This window comes from Amblyraja radiata, chromosome 21 (genome assembly GCF_010909765.2).
Source record: "Amblyraja radiata isolate CabotCenter1 chromosome 21, sAmbRad1.1.pri, whole genome shotgun sequence".
Taxonomy (NCBI): Eukaryota; Metazoa; Chordata; class Chondrichthyes; order Rajiformes; family Rajidae; genus Amblyraja; species Amblyraja radiata.
In genome coordinates, this window is record NC_045976.1 from 21,933,188 (window position 1) to 21,954,694 (window position 21,507).

Consider the following 21,507-nt stretch of genomic DNA (forward strand, 5'->3'; position numbering starts at 1 on the left):
AAGGTGACAGCAAGGCATACAATCAGTAAAATTAATCAGGAGGACATTGAAACTAGTCAGATAACTCGTGTGGGGGAGGGACGAGTGAGAGGGAAAGCAAGGATTACTTGGTTAGAAAAATCAATATTCATACCGCTGGGGTGTGAGCTGCCCAAGTGAAATATGAGGTGCTGTTCCTCCAATTTGTGTTGGGCCTCATTCTGACAGTGAAGGAGGCCCAGGACAGAATGGTCAGTATGGTAATGGGAGGGGGTGTGTTTAGCAACTGGGAGATCGCTTAGGCCTAGGCAGGCTGAACGGATTCCTTCTATCCAAAGATGCTGCCTGTCACACTGAATTACTCCAGCATTTTATGTCTATCTTCGGTGTAAACCAGCATCTGCAATTCCTTCCTACACACTTCCCAGCAAGGCACAGGACACGGCGGGCCGCTGATGTGTAGAGCGTTTACCTGCATGGTTGGGATAATTAGAGCTTGGTTGGGATAATGCTACTGAAAGCAAAGCTATAGTCAATGAGTACGAGTCTGACATAGGTGTCATTCTTATCCAATTTTTTTCATGAATGAGCGTAGGGCCAGGGAGATGGCATCTAAACTGAACTAAACTGTGCAACAATATAATTAGGTTTCCTACCTGCAGGTAAAATGGACTGGAAGTTCTTCAACCTCTGTAACAGCTGTGGGTATATGATATTTTAAAATACATGGAGGTGTAATGCACTAATTAAGTTAGTTAGAGTTTTGATCATGTTTGCATAAGCAAAAAGATACTTCACACCAAATTTATGTGAGAATCGCAAACTGTCTGCAGCCATGCCAGGATTTAGCTTCACATGGCAGTGCCCATTGAGAACTGCTTTGTGATATTTTAGGGTAATTTTGAATGGGGCTTAACTCGTGTAGATGCATACCAAGGCCTTGGTTGGACAAAGGACCATGCACTTTTTCTACACCAACTGCATTTTCCACTCACAAACTACATTTGCAGTTAAGAATTGCCGGGAAAGCAGCAGTTGTACATTGCACTTAGTGCACACCTGGGGTCATAGTGCACAGGTTTCCTATGCGTGGAGGCCAGGGCAATAGCATTCAGAACAGATTATGTGCACTTGGCATCTTCCAGATTTCATTCTATGCAGTTGAGTTCATCTTATTCACTCATGCAGTGACATAACTAATGGAGCTGCTGCCTCACAGCACCAGAGACGCGGGTTCAATCCTGACCTCGGGTACTGTTCATGTGGGCTTCTTCTGGATGCTCCAGTTTTCTCCCATGTCCTAACAATGTTCAGTTTGGTGGGTTAACTGGCCACTGTAACCTGTGCACACGTACATATAATTGGTAATATCCAGGGGAGTTGATGAGAAAGTGGGGAGAATAAAATGTGGGATTAAATGTAGGCTTAATGCAAATGGGTTATCAATAGTCAGCATAGATTTAGTGGGCTAAAGGGCCTGTTTCTGTGTTAATGAAGTATAATAAAAATAATGAGCTGATTGAGTTTATCCTGATCACCAATAGTCTGGTTGCTCGGAGCCTTGGTTGCACAGGATATGCTGTCAAAAGCTTGAAGATGAAAACTACGGATGGAATCTATATAATTCCAGTAATCAACGCATTACTGTTGATAGCAATTCAAAGTTTGCTAGTTTTTCAATTATCTATATAAATGGCTATACAGTATACAAGCATAATAGTAGTGTTTACATTGCATACTTTTGATGGAAGCATTTTGATAAGAAAAATGTGCACTTTAAAATCTTTGCAATGCTAATTTCTTGAGAAAAAAGATATTCAGTGAAACAGCCCTTATCCGCCAGGTATACGGGGCAAACAGTGGCAAGTCTAATTGCTGGAAAATCCATAGGAATCTGAATAACGTATTTAACCCTGATCGGCAAGATGCACAGAATCTCTTGCCCAGAGTAGGGGAATCGAGGACCAGAGGACATTGGTTCAAGGTGAAGGGGAAAAGATTTAATAGGAGTCTGAGGGGTAACCTTTTCACACAAAGGGTTGTGGGTGAATGGAACAAGTGAATGGGACTATCCCAACATTTAAGAAACAGTTGGACAGGTACATGGATAGGACAGATTTGGAGGGATATGGACCAAGCGCAGGCAGGTGGGACTAGAGTAGCTGGGACATGTTGGCCAGTGTGGGCAAGTTGGGCTGAAAGGCCCGTTTCCACACTGTATCACTCTAAGACTCTATGACTTGATACCTCAAATGCTTTAACCTCTCTTTCACTTGCTATGCTTTTGTTCTGAAGCAGATGTTAAAAATTATAACCTCCGGTCTAATTTACGGCTAGGTAGCATTTGCAATCCTACTTTTGCTGAAAAAGGTTAACATAATTAAACAAACAAGTTCACTTCTTAATAAACAGACAACTCACAATATGGTTTGGTAGACCAATTCAAAACTTTACTAATTATCGGCCGATGGAAGTGGCAAGGATTACACCAGCCAATTAAGCAACATGGACACTTGGCTCTCCTTACTCCACTTCTCTGAACACAGAATTACATGGTATTTTATACTGTTCTTTTGTCTCCTAAGCACATTCCAAAGACATTAGTCATGGTCAGAGGTACAGAGAAAACACGTTACTACAGGATGCGTCTGAGTTGTCTCTTGTCAATCGTCAGTCACATCAAAGGCACCCTGTCCTGTGGTACAAGGCAGTTGCATATCAAAGGCATCCTGTCACTGCACACCTCAAAAGTATCGGACATTGTCTCAATACCCCTCACTGGGATTAATCTGGGCTTCCTCTCTCATCAATTGGTTGACGCATTTCAAAATCATCGGTCATTGTCTCAATATACGTTAACTGGAGGCAAGCCTGGGCTACTTCAATACAGAGTAATTTGAGCACTTAAGTCATTGTCTTAATATACAGCAATCTGGGGCAAGTCTGGGCTTGTCTTTCTGTACCAATCTACTGGAGAAAAGCCTGCTTTGAGACTTAAATATAAATTGTAATCTAGCCCAAGAATCCATAATATATTTTTTTATGTTTTAACAGCATTCAGCATTATCATTGCAGTCAAAATAGATTCAATTGCTCCTTTACTGGGACTGGTTAGAATTAAGATCTGTAGATTGTATTTCTGAAAACTTGTTGTTTACTGGGATTTATTGATTTAAGACTCCAATGTGGTAGCATCCAGTTCTTTGATGTTTTATGCATGGAGGCGGATGGGTTGTGTGGAACAGAGATCCCAGCGCAGTTAGAATAGCAATAATTATGGCCTTTAAAGTCTTTCACAAACCTACTGACTGTTGAGATTGCAGTTGACCATAGTAGCACCTGCATTGGTAAATATTGGGACGGATTTTGTATCTTTGTGTTGGTATTGTCTTGTAAAATTGTATTTTTACCTATTGAATAGAAGAAATATCAAAGCAAAATTAGAATATTTTCAGATTTCATTACTAGCAATAAGATTACATGGTATGTTAATTTTAAGAACATTTGACTCAAAATTCCTGGATGAGGGCTTTGCCAGTGCAATTGTCTTTTGCTGATAATGTTATGTTAAATATATGATAAAACATGTTATGGTGAAATTCTGTGGTGGTTCTTCATTTCTTTGTCTCGAGTTGGCAACAAAGGAAATTACTTATCTAATATTTTCACAACATGTCAATCCCTCTGAGGAAAGTGGTGATGATGCTGCACAAAATCCCAAGTTCATAGGAAAAGAAATGTGGATGAAATAGTATTTTTGTCTTGCGTGAATTTCAGTTCAACGCAACACTGTTTTGCCTTGCTCATTCGCTCTGTACTGATCTATTCTTATTTTGAAGGTGGTTTTCAATACCTCTGCTGTATTTATTGATAGCAATCATTAATCAGGTATAAAATGCAATGAAAGGTGTGTAAAGTACTGATAGCTTGTTTTGGCATCTCTGAAGCAGTATACATTCATCTCGTTGGACAACTTTCCATTTCCTGAAACATAATTGTGCAGTAACCAGTTGTGTTCCGTTTTATATCAAATAATCTTTCAGAATGGCAGGCAGAGACTAGTGGAGTACCGCAAGGCTCGGTGCTGGAACCGCAGCTATTTACAATATACATCAATGATTTAGATGAAGGGATTCAAAGTAACATTAGAATGAGAATGCAGGGTGACTTGGACAGGTTATCCACTTTCGTAGCCAGAACAGGAAGGCAGATTATTATTTAAATGGTGTCAAGTTGGGAAAAGGGGAAGTACAACAGGATCTGGGGATCCTTGTTCATCAGTCAATGAAAGTAAGCATGCAGGTACAGCAGGCCTTCATAACAAGCGGAGTTGAGTATAGGAGCAAAGAGGTCCTTCTGCAGTTGTATAGGGCCCTAGTGAGACCACACCTGGAGTATTGTGTAAGGACATTATTGCTATTGAGGGAGTGCAGCGTAGGTTTACAAGGTTAATTCCCGGAATGGCGGGACTGTCATATGCTGAGAGCATGGAGCAGCTGGGCTTGTACACTCTGGAGTTTAGAAGGATGAGGAGATCTTATTGAAACATACAAGATTATTAAGGGTTTGGACACGCTAGAGGCAGGAAACATGTCTCCGATGTAGGGGGAGTCCAGAACCAGGGGCCACTGTTTAAGAATAAGGGGTAAGCCATTTAGAATGGAGATTAAGAAACACTTTTTGACATAGAGTTGTGAGTCTGTGGAATTCTCTGTCTCAGAGGGCGGTGGAGGCCGGTTCTCTGGATACTTTCAATAAAGAGCTAGATAGGGCTCTTAAGGATAGTGGAGTCAGGGGATATGGGGAGAAGGCAGGAAAGGGGTACTGATTGGGGATGATCATCCATGATCACATTGAATGGCAGTGCTGGCTCGAAGGGCCGAATGGCCTACTCCTGCACCAATTGTCTATTGTCTATAATGCAAAATTAGTTATCCGTTAGACTGGCTCCTGATATCTACAGATTCATGTTAAGAATCCTGTACAAACTAGAAGAGAAATATTCTGGCAACAACAATTAAAAAGGGAAAACTGGTTATTAAAGCTACTAATTACGATCTGCTGAGCATATAAAGGAACAAACCAAGCGATATGAAGTGGTGCCAATACAATTGCTAGAAAAAGTTTTATCTTCGCAAAGAGCTTAGCTGGCTGGTTTGTTTTCTCATTCAATTCTGGATGTGGAGTTTCTAACGTAAACAAATACAACTTAGGGCATTGTGAAATTACCGAGTAAAATTATTCAGCTGTGTCTTTGACTTTTCCCCCTTAACTTCTCAACAGTGGGACCACTTCCTTCGGAGGTGCCTGAGGCTCAGGGCCTGGGTCCTCTGCTAGATCACGTTGTTGAATTTATGGCCATTTTCTTCATTGGATAAGGATTACAATAGCACAGGTTATGGGGCGTTTCATGTTGAGCATCTCCACAATATTCTTTTAACCCACCAACAGATGTTTGCATATTTTTTCTTGTGGACCCAACAGAAATGTATCTTTATAGGAGTGCACGTAATTGGGAATCTAGTAATTATTTCTAAAGATTGTGCCACCATCTCTGGAGAATGCCAGGTCAGCAGGCTTTGCTGTAGCTGTGCAGATGTTAAGTGTAATATGCTGGGGAGGTGACAATGTTACAGGCATGAAGATGGTAACACATTAATAGGTGCATTTGCGATCTGTTATGTGTTGCCTCATCTGATGTATGCAGTGTTGGACTCTCTATAAGGACACAATTGAGTCCAATCTTACGTCAGGATGTTATGTCAGTTTGTTACTATATTATTAGATTTGATTTTATATGTCCTGTTTTCCAAAGTCAAGGTATATTGAATGCCACAAAAGGACGCAAAGTTATGGAGTAACATCGCAGGTCAGGCAGCATCTCTGGAAAACATGGATAGGTGATGTTTCGGGTCGAGACCCTTCAATAGACATCTGAAGAAGGGTCTCGACCTGAACAGTCACCTATTCTTGTTCTCCAGAGATGCTGCCTGACCCATTGAGTCACTCCAGCATTTTGTGAATTTTTGTGTATAGTAGTGGAGGGTAGAGAGGAGGAGAAGGTAGAGGGTTTAGTTTTTAGTTTTTAGTTTAGAAATACAACACGGAAACAGGCGCACCCAGTCTGCAGCAACCAGCAATCCCCATACATTAATGCTATCTACACACACTAGGGGCAATTTACACTTGTACCAAGCTAATTACCCTACATAGCTGTACGTCTTTGGAGTGTGGGAGGAGACCGAAGATATTGGAGAAAATCACGAGGTCACGGGGAGCACGTACAAACCCCGTACAGACGGCACCCGTAGTCGGGGTCGAACATGGGTCCCTGGCACAGCAGGCGCTGTAAGGCAGCAACTCTACCACTGTGCCATCGTGCCGCCCTCTGGAGTGAGGAGAGAAAAAAGACGTTGAGAGAAGGGTTGGAAAGACAAAATTGTGTCTCAAGTATCAGATCAATACAGAGACGATGATTATGAAAGACTGTTCCTGATGTTAGTGTTCAATCGTGTGCTAAGGTTGTTTAGGGTCAGATTTGGACATTGAAGTTGATTGTAATTGGAGAACAACAACCAACGCTCTCCCACAGACTGTAAGGATGCTCACAATTACTGTATAAGGCACGATGGAGGGACAGCTTCTATGTAATATTCATAGTCCCAGAATTCAGTCCAGGCTGGATTTATAGAAAAAGCTTCATTCCATTAATGGGCCACAATAGTATCCTTATCGTGTACATCAGTGCCAGTTAAGCCCATGTCCCACGATGCAAGTTCACCCAAGAGCTCTCCTGGGTTAAAAAAAAAATCAAACTCGTGGTATGTACGTAGCAGGTACGTAGGTCCTCGTGGATGTCCTGTAGCGGCTCGTAATGCTAACGGCAGGTACTCGGGGAGTTTTTTCAACACTGTGAAAAATGTTCAAGAGTTTCCCGAGTACCTGCCATTAGTTACCGAGTTTCCCGAGTACCGGCCATTTGCATTACGAGCCGCTACGGGACATCCACGGGGTCCTAAGTATATTCTATATACTTACCTCAAGGTCCCAGAGGACTGAAAAGTAGCTGATGTTGTCTTTTATTTCAGAAGGGAAGTGGAGAGAATCCAAGGAATTATAGGCCGGTGAGTCTCACTTCAATGGTAGGGATGCTATTGGAGAGGCTTATTTGAGATTGGATTTACTTTCATTTGGAAAAGAAAGGGTTAATTAGGAACAGGCGGTATAGCTTTCTAGAAGGAGGGTCATTTCTTACTAATGATCACCTGTTTTGAGGTGGTGGTGAAGATGAATGATGAGGGTAGGGTGGTGGATGTTGTCTGCATGAATTTTAGAAAGGGTTTTTATAACATCCTCATGATAGGCTAATCCAGATTATTTAAATGCACGGAATAAACAGTGACTTGGTCGTATGGATTCAGAACTGGTTTCCCGATAAACTGTTGTGGTGGAAGGACAATGTCCCAGCTAGAGGAATTCTGCAGGGTTCTGTGATGGGACTTCTGCTGCTCTTGATATATATAAATGCCTTGGACATAAACATAGACAGGTTGGTTAGTGAGTTAGAAAATGACACCAAAATTGCCGGGGTCACAGATTGCGAAGAAACTGCCAAAAGGATATAGATCAGCTACAGAAATGGGCAGAGAAATGACAAATGTAGTTTAATCAGAAATTAATTCTGAGCAAGTGTGAGCTGTTGCACATTGGGAGATCAAATGTAAGGGGAAAATATACATTTAGTAGCATGACCCTTAACAGCACAGAGGGATCTTGGGGTCCATAACTCCCTGAAAGTGGCGATACGACAGTTAGAATGGTAAATATATGCTTGCTTTCATTGGTTGAGGCATTGAGTATAAGGGTTGGTAAGGCATGAGGCAGCTATATTGGACTTTGGTTAGGGCACATTTGGAGAATTGCATACAGTTCTGGTCACCCCATTACAGTAAGTATGCGGAGGAATTGGAAAGGGGAGAGGTTTCTCAGAATGATGCCTGGATTAGGGGGTATGAGTTACAGGAAGAGGTTGCACAGACTTGGATTGTTTTCTCATATATAAAATTATGAGAGGCATAGATGGGGAAGGCAGTCAGAGCCTTTTTCCCAGGGTGGAAAAAACAAATACTAGAGGGCACAGCTTTAAGGAGAGAGGGGGCAAGGTTTATGGGAGATGTGCGGGGCAGGTTTTTTTCTAGTGGGTGGTGAGTGCCTAATGCGCACCTCCAGGGGGTGGTGGTTGCGGCAGATATGACAGTGGCATTTAAGAGAGTTTTGGATCGGCACATGGATATGCAGGGGATGGAGGGATATTGATTGTCATCATCTTCAACACAGACCTTGTAGGTTGAAGAGCCTGTTCTTGTGCTGAACTCTTGTACATTCTATGAACTCGTGACTGTGCCCTCTGCAGCGGAGAATTCCTTAGATTCCACCATCATAAATAACACTTCGCTTTAACGGGGTTAAACCATTTAAAGACTGTGCCATAAGCTTTATTTCCCTCCCCCCTATTGGAATAAGCCAATTAGTTTCAGGGAAGATAGACGCAAAATGCTGGAGTAACTCAGCGGGACAGGCAGCATCTCTGGATAGAAGGAATGGGAGACGTTTTGGGTGGAGACCCTTCTTCAGACTGAGAGTCAGGGGAGAGGGAGACCTCGAGATATGGAAGGGTAAGGTGTGAAAACAAGAACTCAAAGGGGATGAAGCTCAAGGAAAATGTAGAATAAATCATTGTTAGGTAGGAGAAGTTGATAATGAGGCGTACAAAGTATTCAGGATTGCTTTGTGATACTTGCTTTGCATTGCAAATGGGGCACATGGAATTGTAGTATAATGATAGGGAGAGTTTGTTCAGCATTAATAGCATCTAGCCCTATAATATCATTGATATTTATAACTCATTGCATGTTCATTCCCTTCACATCAGTCCACGCTCTCAATGGGAAAGCCAAGCCATTATTTTCTGTTGTTAACGGTACATAATCCACAGGGGATCCAGTAGTCATACTTCTTGATGAGACTAACTACAAGAACTTGGCACTGATTTTGGAGACTTTCTTGGCTTTTAATAATGATGACTGGTATGGTGAAATCGATAGGTGGTCTTCTGAAGTTGCAATTAAGGGCTTTGGTTGGACTCATTCAGAATGACTTACTTTGTGTTTGTGAAGCCTCAATAAAGATCCCATACTTATCCTTAAAATGGAGATGAGGAGGAATTTGTTTAGCCAGAGGGTGGTGAATTTGTGGAATACATTGCCACAGACAGCGGTGGAGGCCAAGAGATTGATTTTTTTAAAGCGGATATTGATAGGTTCTTGATTAGGAAGGGTATCAAAGCTACAGGGAGAAGGCAGGAGAATGGGGTTGAGATGAAAAAATAGATCAGCCATAATGGAATGGTGGAGTAGACTCAATTGGCTGAATGGCCCAATGTAGCCCCTGTCTTATGGTCTTATGGTCTCTCATTCTTGAAATAAATGTACATGGGCAGAGACATGGATATAAAATGGTTAAAACAAAAATCTGAAGAAACAAATATGTTGGTATTTGATCATTTCATTTAGGCTGTCTTTCATATGGTAAAATGTCAGAGGACTGACGTATATTTTTCTTTCAATTTCCAGCACGTATCGTAAAAACTAGACAATGGTGTGAAATGCTTCCCTGTTTGGAAGGAGAAGGCTGCAATTTGTTAATGAATAAATCAGGCTGGACCTGCACACAGCCAGGTGGCCGAATAAAGACAACAACGGTAAGGAAGGGATCCAATCAACAGACAAACCAAGTATGTGCCTTTCTATAATGAACATTTAAAGCTACTGTAATCATCCCCATGCTTAAAGCTGAAATAGCCTCATGACAATTTACAAGTACATTATTTGAATTGCTGCATTAACAATAACTCAAAATGTAACTTCAGTGGATATACAAACTGATTGTAGGACATTTTAAGATATGCTAAGATACGACGTGAATGTGAACAGCCAACTTGTTCAAATATCACTTATTAAACGGTATAAATATGAATGATTTATTTTTCTGTTATAATTGAATAAGTGTATTATTGAAAGTGACCGAGTGTATCAAGCAACAAAGATTGGCAATAACCATATAATTGCAAACAAAAGAAAATAAATTAACTGTTCTGGATTTTATTATTTCAAAGAATTTGATTGATAATTGTGATATGGGTTCTTATTGTGGTGTTTATTTAAGGTTATAATTACTTGTGCTTCACAGATATTTGCCTTAGTTGGGAAGTGAAATTTTGATTACCAGGAGCTAGCTGTATTTTTCTATTTGGATAAGTCAGGCATTGTTCCATCTCGTGTTCATCCCACATCAGTGAATTTAGTAAGAAGACAAAATCTATCACTGTTTACTTTTAATCAACTCATTGTGGGAACATGAAGCAGTTAATATGGTCAGGAAATGTGTGGAATGAACATCAGTTTTAATTAAGCTTACTGTCATTCTAATTTTGTTTTAACCATATTGGTTTTTGAGAGTCGGACAAAGCCAACCTGAAGTGAATTGGGTTAATCCAATGTATAGGAAGGAACTGCAGTTGCCAGTTTAAACCGAAGATAGACACAAAAAGCTGGAGCAACTCAGCGGGATAGACAGCATCTCTGGAGGGAAGAAATGGGTGCCGTTTCGGGTTGAGACTTCGGGTCTGAAGAAGGACCTCGACCGGAAACGTCACCCATTCGTTCTCTCCAGAGATGCTGCCTGTCCCGCTGAGTTGCTCCAGCATTTTGTGTCTATCTTGGATTAATCCAACAGTTACCGTGAGCCTTGTTGTAGAATCTTTAATTGACAGAAGTATGCAGGCAAAAGTAGGGGATTGAAGTTTACACTGATATGAGTCCATCCAGCCCTGCTACAGCCCAACCAGCTGCCAACTTTCAATTCTTCTGGCTGCTGTATAAAAATTACACTCATCTCAATACTCACACTACCGGCCCTGTTCCAAAGAAAAGGTGCAAACTATTGTCTGGCCTATCTGATCTGAACATCGTATGTGCAGCAGTACAATGGTGATGTCATACCGCGAAGGTGCATGGTTTCAATTGCAAATACATTCCTCAGTCTCTGGGGAATTTGGTGCAATGTAAAAATGAGAAGTACTGATTCTCAAATTTGAAACCTGGTATGATTTACATTGTGCTTAAGAGGAAAACACCTTTAACGGAGCAGCTCAAAAAATGCGATCTTTGGAGGAAAATGCTGGTGCTGTCAGCAAGTCTGGGAGAATGAAATGTGGCATTGATCTCACTACTTTTCATCATTTTCTGATAATGAACATAATGTTATTTAGATAACTTTTATAGTAAAGATGTCAAACATCGAAGAATTTAATTGAAATTCCTACTGTTTTTAACCATGCGAAGAACTGGTACAAGTTCAGAAGGAATGTACTGTAAATGGCAAATAGTAGCCCTTTGTTGAGGCTGGAGGAAAGAATTCACCAATCTGGTGTCATTTGACCTCCAGCTCCATTGCCTCACAAAATGTCTTTGTGTATCTGATTCCACAAGAGTCTCTGGGACATGTACCCGATTCCACAAAAGTCAATGGGTGTCCTACTTGTGGTATTAAACATGTTTTCGCATCACACGATCTGAACAAAAGAAAGGAAATGAGAAACTGGATGAGGAATGTCACCATTTAAGCTAAAGAACGTGCAGAAAAGGTGTACAGGTATATTGCCTGGACTGGAGGGCTTGAGGTTGGGGAAAGTCTGGGGGAAGATTATGACACCAAAGAGTTTTGTTTTGTTAAAGTTTGGCACAGAATGGAGAGAGAGGGTGCAATGGGATGCAAAGGCAAATGTTGCTCATGGACAAAGTTCCACAGACATACATAGGTGGCCATCGGAGATACCCATGGTTACTGCATGCCTCACAATCATAACTTTCTCTCACAGTGGCTCTCGATTTCCAACAATTTCTGGCAGGTCACTGCCAGAGGAACATACAAATCATTGGATTATGATTTTCTCAGTCGTAATATTTGACAAGATTATTGACTCGTATGGTTTCAGCTTTTTAACACTGTAAAGGTTTTCCACTAAATCCCACCCAGAAAATGAGGTTTTGCCATGAAATACACACAGTGGACATTTTGTGTTTGATGGAAATTCGATTTTAGGTCCTGAAACTTTGATGTCTTTGAGACCAAAGATTTTCGTTAAATAACAACATTTTGAAGTTTGACTCATCATTGATGAAAGGATGGAAACATTATGTTTCCTGCAGAGCAGTAAATAATCAAGTGAGTCTGCCATTTTTTCCACTGCTATAGTGACACCGGATATAAAACACTCCATGTAAACAGAGCGTCCAAGAAGGAAAGGGTTGCTTGCTGGTTCCACCATTTAAACAACTTCAGACACCTACAGTATTAGCAGCATCTCTCATTACTCAGTGTTGAGATCCCAAGTCTCAATATTAAATTGCCAAAGGGTGGCAAAAAGAGGTTCAATGGATCTTTTTATCAAAAATTATCCAACAATAATACCAGCTACTTTAGACAGCAGTGGTTGCACGCTACCACTTTATCATCTGCCAGTGATGAAAATCTCACACAAATGCCGTTGCACAACTGCGAGAAAGGTAAAATCAGACGCCCACTGTAAGTGTAACATTAGAGCCACACCATTCTAAACATGTTTTCTCATCACACTGCCTGAACAGAAGAAAGCAATTTGTGGACTTGGCGAAGAATGTGATTAAGTTCAATATCGGGAGCCTCGATCGCCTCAACGCAGCTGTATGACTGCCTGACCATGGGAGAAGAAGCAAGGAAGAGATAAGACTTTTTTTTATCTTCCATCACAGTGAGGAGGTGCCTGGAGTAGAGTCACTGTGATGGATGTTTATGTTCAATGTATTATGTATTGTAATGACATTTCGTTCAAATTATTTTGAATGACAAATAAATTCAATTCAATTAAGTTAAAGAAGATGCAGAAAAGATTCACAGAAATGTTGCCTGGACTGGAGGCCTTGAGTTATAAGGAAAGATTGTAGAAGCTGGATTTTTTTTTCTGGAGTGAAGAAGGCTAAGGAGTGACTACATTGTGCACAACTCTGAGCTTGAAGGATTCAAGATAGTGCTGGAAACGTGGTGACTTTTATATGCTGCCACAGTGCAATCTACTATCCTTATACCCTTATAGTTAAATATGATTGTGCCTATGTATAGTAAGATTTTTATTGAACTGTATGCAACAAGAAATTTCACTGTACCTAGGTACATGTGACAATAAAATACAATTGAACCATTGGTTTTCATCCATGGTCACATCAATTCAGGGTTAATATATACCTGTGGTGCCAGGTTTGTTTTGGTTACAGGTATTGCAAGTATTTCCTTGACTGAAAATGAGGAGAAAAGATACTAAGAACTTGTCCAAAGGTTATCATGGCATTTCCTGATTGCCACCATTCTCTGGTTTCTCTATGTTCATAGTTATGGAGCATGAAAGCTGGCCCTTTGGCCCAACTTGTCCATGCTGATCAATATGCATATCTGTGCTAATCCCATTTGCTTGCAGTTGACCAATCTCCCTCTAAACTTTACCTATCAATGTACCTGTCCAAATGTCTTTGTAATGGTATAATTGTATCAGCCTCTACCACATCCTCTGAATATTTATCCCATGTACCCACCATCTTTGTGAAAAATATAAGGGTCTGCCTGGCCTTACGACGTTGTCGATGTCCTTCACTGCTGCTCCACTGCTCCGTGCCGCCGTAGGCCGTGTCCGACTTGGAGCATTGCCAGAATCAACCAAGCCCTGGGTTGCTGCAGGGTCTCCAACGGTCCACTCCTCCAACACCTCAATCCGATCCATTGACCCACAAATGCCTCGCCTCATGCCAGCTCAGTCTCCCTGCTCCAGAGCATCTCCCACAGCCAACATCAGAAGACTCAGAGAGTCTTCGAGGATGCGGGAGTTAATCTACCATGGAAACATAGAAACATAGAAAATAGGTGCAGGTGTTGGCCATTCGGCCCTTCGAGCCAGTACTGCTATTCAATATGATCATGGCTGATCATCTAAAATCCATACCCCTGCATTCCTGCTTTCTCCCCATATCCCTTGATTCCATTGGGCCTAAGAGCTATATCTAACTCTCTCTTGAAAATATTGGCCTCCACTGCCTTCTGTGGCAGAGAATTGCACAAATTCACCACCCTCTGGGTGAAAAAGTTTTTCCTCATCTCAGTCCTAAATGGCCTACCCCTTCTGCTTAAACTGTGACCCCTGTTTCTGGACTCCCCAAACATCAGGAACATCCTGCATCTAGCCTGTCCAGTCCCTTAAGATTTTTATATGTTTATGTAAGATCCCCTCTCAAACTTCTAAATTCCAGTGAATACAAGCCCTGTCGATCAATTCTTTCATCATATAACCATATAACCATATAACAATTATAGCACGGAAACAGGCCATCTCGGCCCTTCTAGTCCGTGCCGAACACTTACTCTCACGTAGTCCCATCTACCTGCACTCAGACCATAACCCTCCATTCCTTTCCCGTCCATATACCTATCCAATTTATTTTTAAATGATAAAAACGAACCTACCTCCACCACTTCCACTGGAAGCTCATTCCACACAGCTACCACTCACTGAGTAAAGAAGTTCCCCCTCATGTTACCCCTAAACTTTTGTCTCTTAATTCTCAAATCATGTCCTCTTGTTTGAAACTTCCCTACTCTCAATGGAAAATGCTTATCCACGTCATCTCTGTCTATCCCTCTCAGAATATTAAAGACCTCTATCAAGTCCCCCCTTAACCTTCTGCACTACAAAGAAAAAAGACTTATCTTGTTCAACCTTTCTCTGTAACTTAGGTGCTGAAACCCAGGCACCATTCTAGTAAATCTCCTCTGTACTCTCTCTATTTTGTTGACATCTTTCCGATAATTTGGCGACCAAATTTGTACACCATATACCAGAATTGGCCTCACCAATGCCTTGTACAATTTTAACATTACATCCCAACTTCTATACTCAATGCTCTGATTTATATTGGCCAGCACACCAAAAGCTTTCTTTACCACCCTATCTACATGAGATTCCACCTTCAGGGAACTATGCACAGTTATTCCTAGATCCCTCTGTTCAACTGCATTCCTCAATTCGCTACCATTTACCATGTACGTCCTATTTTGATTTGTCCTACCTAGATGTAGCACCTCACACTTATCAGCATTAAACTCCATCTGCCAACTTTCGGCCCACTTCCAAATGGTCTGAATCTCTCTGTAGACTTTGAAAACCTACTTCATTATACACAACACCACCTATCTTAGTATCATCTGCATACTTACTAATCCAATTTACCACACCATCATCCACCACTTTACCCTCATCAATTTCCCTAGTAACCCCTTTAAAAAATTCAAGAAGATTAGTCAAACATGACCTTCCAGGCGCAAATCCATGTTGACTGTACCTAATCAGACCCTGTTTATCCAGATGATTATATATATTGTCTCCAAGTATCCTTTCCATTAATTTGCCCACCATTGACGTCAATCTAACAGATCTATAATTGCTAGGTTTACTCTTAGAACCCTTTTTAAACAATGGAACAACATGCGCAGTACGCCAATCCTGCGTATGTCAACAGACCGATCACCGGCACCGGTCCTTCCCTCTATCCGCTGCAGAATCCATCTTGAAGTAATCAAAATCCAAAAAACAAATCCAGGTCGATGAGAGTGAGCAGTCAAACAACAAAAACATTATCAAAGTCTACCTCCACTGGTCTTTCTCAGAACACATGAATGATATTCATGTAGACACGGTAGATGCTATTATCTAACTCCAAAACCAGGATATCAGTATATCGGTTCCACCATGCAGAAAGTGGATGGCGCCATCTAAATGGAAAGGGAGAATTGTCTGCCATCTTCATGGCATTCTTTAAAGGCAGATCCATACACTGAGGGAATGCCACATGATCATAATAATATAAATAAGTGGCCAGAATAACTCCGAGTTTATTGTTTAAATATGACAGGAGTCATCAGATTGCCCAGTGAGTTTATTCTATTCCACACTGACAACTCACACAAACCTATGTGTTGTCTGATAGAAGATTTCAACCTCCCATGGACCAAAACCTTCTAAACATAATTTGAACTGTATTTTCTCATAATACAATGCATTTTGTTTCACTACATGAATCCTACTGGTCTGATTTGTTAGACTGTAGAGAATCAAAACGCTCCCTTTTCTTTCATGGAGAGCAGAGTCGATGTAATCTCTTTTATTTTAAACTCTTACTTAATCTGTGAAAATAAAAATACTCACGACAGAATATAATAATTTTTGCAAAAACATATTCCATCATAGAAAGATGATGGATATCATAGGTATTATTACAACGTGTCATCTTTTAAACCACACACTTATCTTCCCTTTAATAACTCTGACAAAACACATCTAGGAGGGATATTTTCTCTTCAAAACTGTCACCTTCCTCTGTCTTAAATGTACTCCACTCAATAAATACTTTGCACTAAGAAGACTTAAAATTCATGTCCAGATGCTTGTTAAAATTTGCTACATGCTCGACTACAATAATCATGAGGAAATGTTAATTCAGCGCAGAGTAACTTCATTGACATTGTGAAGCAGGCTTGAAGGGCCATATTTCCTATGTATCTCATAAGAAGCTGTTTTATCTCTTCAGTTGCATTCTTTATGGTACGATACGATATGATAGAACTTTATTTATCCCATGAGGGAAATTGATCTGCCAACAGTCATAAAAAACATGAAAAACAAATACATGAAACATGAAATTAAAGTGATGAGTGGAAAATATTGGGGGGGGGGGGGGGGGGGGGGGGGTGGTGCGGAGTCAGTCTCAATCTACCCCACAACAGAAGTGGGAGGAGGTGTACAGTTTGATAGCCACATCTACCCCACAACAGAAGTAGGAGGAGATGTACAGTTTGATAGCCACAGGGAAGAAGGATCTCCTGTGGCATTCTGTCCTGCATCTTGGTGGAACCAGTCTGTTGCTGGGTTTTACCAGTGTGTCATGGAGGGGGTGAGCTGTATTGCCCAAAATGCTCCGCAGTTTGAGGAGCAACATCCCCTCCAAGACCACCTCCCATTAAACCAACTCCTCCCCAAGGATGGAGACAGCCTTCCTGATGAGTTTGTTAATTCTATTGGTGTCCGCGGACTTCGCCCTGCTGGCCCAGCACACGGCAGTGAACAAGCTATGTGAGTGTTGTAATAACTAATCAAAGTTGCATGTCCTATTTTCTTCTGCTGGCAGCCCATTCTGCTTGACCAAGCCTAAAAGGTGAAGGCACAGGTTATAAACAGGCAGTGCACTACTTATTTTGATAACTTCCCTCAATCTTTATCTCCCTTGTGTGAGGTAATGCTTTGAATGTGGCTGGAAATATGCCATGAAATGTCTGCGATGTTAAAACTCCCAGTGACTTAGACTTTGCTGTTGTAATTATGGTGAAGCCACCAATGTCATTGTTCCATTCAACTGACAACAACATCAGGATTTTCACACACAGTTAGTTTGACAGTGTCAGCGATCTAACACATATCTACAGGGTTCAGCTGTCTGCAGCCTTCTATTTCACAAGCAAGATCAAATCACTTGAACTAGATGTAGGCTGTCATAATGGTCGGTCTACTGGATTGGCATTAATGGGTCTGGATCATTAGTAGAGTTCAAATCCCAACAAAGTAAATGCGAAATATGGATTTTTTATTAATTAATCTTTGTGTCAATATTGATGACCATGGTACTACTGGAGAGTGTTTTAAATGTATATCTGGCTCACTGAAGGAAACTTCCCATTCATGAAGACAGCAGACACACCGAGGTGGTGTGTATGTTTTAGTGCACACATGACATTAAATGCCAGTGATTGACACAAAGTGCTGAAGCAACTCAATGGGTCAGGCAGCATCTCTGGAGAAATGGAACAGGTGACATTTTGGGTCGGAACCTTACTTCAGGGTCCGAAGAAGGGTTCCGTCCCGAGAAGCCACCTGTTCCTTTTCTCCAGAGATGCTGCCTGACCCGTAGAGTTACTCCAGCACTTTGTGACTTTCTTCGGAATAAACCAGCATTCGCAGTTCCTTCCTACACATTAAATGTCAGTGTTGTCCATAAACTAAAAGCAGAAGATAGTTCTATAATAAAATACCCTGGAAAACTAGTGCTAGGTTGCACACGGACCAAGAGGTGTTTTAAACAGTAGTTACTCCTTGGTAAAGCATACCTTAAAAGGTATATTTTTGGGGTGGACGTTGTAATTTCCAAACCTTAATGTTTCAAAATTGACAAGACTTAAGACTATAAAATGTCTTTGATATTTCAACTTTTACTTTAATCACAAACACCCATTACAATATTTATTTAGTATTCTGAATAATGTTTATAAACTTATTTTACTGGCATCATGATTCCCGTTCTGTGGGAGTTCTATATGATTGGCTATTTAACTAGCTATGCCTCACATCAATTGGATGTAAGGAAGCGTTTGAGCTGATGCATGATAGCAACACACATTGGAACAGGTGAACATACTTCCCTGGATTCAGAAGTAAATTCCCTGCCGACCACAAATCCTGATCAATAGTTTAGAAGTTATCTCAGGGAGTCCCGCTTTCTGAACATTTCAGAAACAATGTTGTACATTGTTGAAAGGTTTCATCTCTACATGAAGAGCATCAACAACAAAAATGTTTCCAAGTCTAGCCAAACTGAGGAGGTGTGAGAGTACCTCCGAGGGAATCCCATGGCGCCTGCTCTGGAGTTAGGTCAAATCCAGATTTGAGATTTCTGCTAACAGTTTAACAGTAGCCCAGTGCTTAAATCCATTTATAGCATCAATATTTGCCAAGATTCAATTGATCTTGAATCTGAACTGAATGAAGACAATGGCTTTAAATGTTCTTTGTGTTTATTGCAACTTGCTAAATATAGGACTGATTACGATTAATGAGGCTGATTCAGATCCACCAATCTGCAGAAAGGTTTCTAACAGCAATGAAACAGCTGTGTCCCACTATGCACTTATTTTCCCTTGGTTCTTGGACTCCTAATCTGTCTTCAGACCTATTATGTGTATTAATATTTTATATGTCTTATTAAAGTTAGTTAAGTTCTCCAGGATTGCACCGGCTACGTGAGTTACTGGAAAAACTGAGGTGAAAGTGGTAGCATAGTTTTACAACGTGAGCATGTAAATCCAGTATCTTTGCTGAAAGGCATTGTGTCTGGGACTGCATATTTGTTTAAGAGACAGCTGGAGGAGTATTTTAAACAGATAATCATCCCCCTAATGCTTCCCTTTTGCCTCTGAGTAATGATGAAGTGCTTGTGTTACGTTGGGGAGCTCAGAATAGACAGACTGATTTAAAAGACGAGGCTGCAGGTTGAGTCCTTCAATCAGCCCCAAATGCTCAATTCCCCAGCTGAGAAAGGCAAAGCTCATCATTGCCGTTCGATCGGATTGAGTGAGCATGTTTGCCCTTTGCTGCTTTTAGAAAGGGGAGTTCAAACCATCCAAGATAACATCTCATTTGCACTGTCTCCCATGTTTGCCGTGTACTATTTTGTATGCTATTGTATTGTTCAATGGAGTTTGTGCATACTGCTCTCATTCATTAAGAACTGTTTCCACTTTGTATACAATTTATGTAGGAGAGAATTGCAGATGCGGGTTTAAACCGAAGATAGATACAAAATGCTGGAATAACTCAGCGGGACAGGCAGCATCTCTGGAGAGAAGGAATGGCCAACGTTTCGGGTCGAGTCTGAAGAAGGGTCTCGACCCAAAACGTCACCCATTCCTTCTCTCCGGAGTTGCTGCCTGTCCCGCTGAGTTACTCCAGCATTTTGTGTCTATCTTTGTATGCAATTTCATTGGTTTTACAAAATTTAAACTAGCCTGGCAGGGATGTGGGATGCAGAGCAAATGGCTGCAAAAGACATACCAAGGAGGTATGTTGCCTCCTGCGTGCCTGAGTCAAGAATGCCTTTCAGTGATTGCAGAAAATTCTCAAGTGGGAGGGTGAGCAGCCAGACGTCATTGTACATATGATTTCAATGTGAATTACTCCTTTGAAAGTAATGCAGGCATGAAATATCTAGGCTTCCATCTATTTTGCACGTCAATATGCAACAAAACAGATGTAATTATTCCCAGTTCTCATCTATACTTTATGGTAGCATGGACTTTTTGTTTGCAACTTAAAGAATGGATGCTCTTGGCATCCTTCCCAATCACAAAGGAAGAGACAGGAATGAAGTCTGCAGACTGATGTTAGGAGGTCAGGCAGGAAATTGAAAAGCAGGATTTTCCTTACATTAAAAAAAATCAGCAGGCATTTAAAGGTGCGAATATGGTAATGTTTTATTAATTTGGTAGAATTTGGTTTTATCTCAGAACATAACCACTTTTTTACGAGTTTCTCATTTACCTCCTGTGAGCGAAAAAAATGAAATTGACTTTAAAAATGATACAGATATTCACGCAATATAAAATAAAATGACGTATATACCAATGGTCTAACAGTTTTGTGTAATTTTAAAAGTCATTTTAATCTTTTATTCACAGCTGGTGACTTATAAGATCACTTATTTTTTTGTGAGAAAATAGCTTCTCCCCTGGCTCAAAGTCTGAAGAAGGGTCTCGACTTAAAACATTACCCATTCCTTCTCTCCAGAGCGGCTGCCTATCCTGCTGAGTTACTCTGGTATTTTTTGTCTTTCTTCAGTGTAAACCAGCAACTGCAGTCCCTTCCTACACAGAAAATAGTTTGTCTATTCATGTTTTTATACCTAAATTTGAAGAGCCATCTTGATATTTGGAAGTGGGAACAATTAACAAAAACTTTGCAATGTTGCAATTTGGAGGGATTGCCAACTTTGTGGGAGAAGCCTTCATGAACTAGCACAACAAATCATGGAAAGTCTATTTACTATTTGGGCCTAACTTGGTAAAAGTTTCCAATCTTTTGCATTGACTGTTTCAATGTGAACAGCCCCTTTGAAACCTATGCAGACTTACGAAATAGCTAGGTTTCCATCCATTTTGCACGTCAATATGCAACAAAGCAGATGTAACTATTTCCAGTTCTCATCTATACTTTGTTGTAGCATGGACTTTTATTTTTGCAAAATAATGAATGGGTGCTCTCGACATCCTTTCCAAAAAAAGGTTCTAACAAGGGCCACACTATAAGACAGGTATCAGAGGATGAGTTAGTTTAGAAGGATAAAGAAATGAAGCTTTAACTGGAAGTTACAGACCCTGAAAGTATATTGGAAACACATTGTTTATTTTATCAAACTTAAGCGATAAACTACCAAGCAGTCGAAAATTCCTATGGCTGACACCTTTTTTTGATGCAAAAGGAGCCAGCCTTATTATTTTGAGAATCAATGTGAAACAAAACATGAGGAGTGACCTTTATCAATTCAGCCATTGTAAGTGAAAATGCTG

At 40.7% G+C, this 21,507-nt stretch overlaps 1 protein-coding gene across 4 annotated transcripts in view; it reads left to right on the forward strand.

The window, feature by feature from the left end:
- The window catches only part of tafa5 (TAFA chemokine like family member 5), a 716,074-nt gene that overhangs the window by 592,357 nt on the left and 102,210 nt on the right, over window positions 1–21,507 (forward strand). For 3 of the 4 annotated variants that reach the window (XM_033039763.1, XM_033039765.1, XM_033039764.1), the window contains exon 3: window positions 9,612–9,772. In XM_033039763.1, the coding sequence (XP_032895654.1) occupies window positions 9,612–9,772 (161 nt within the window). The remainder of the gene's footprint in view (window positions 1–9,611; window positions 9,773–21,507) is intronic. The other variant, XM_033039766.1, reaches the window with a different exon arrangement.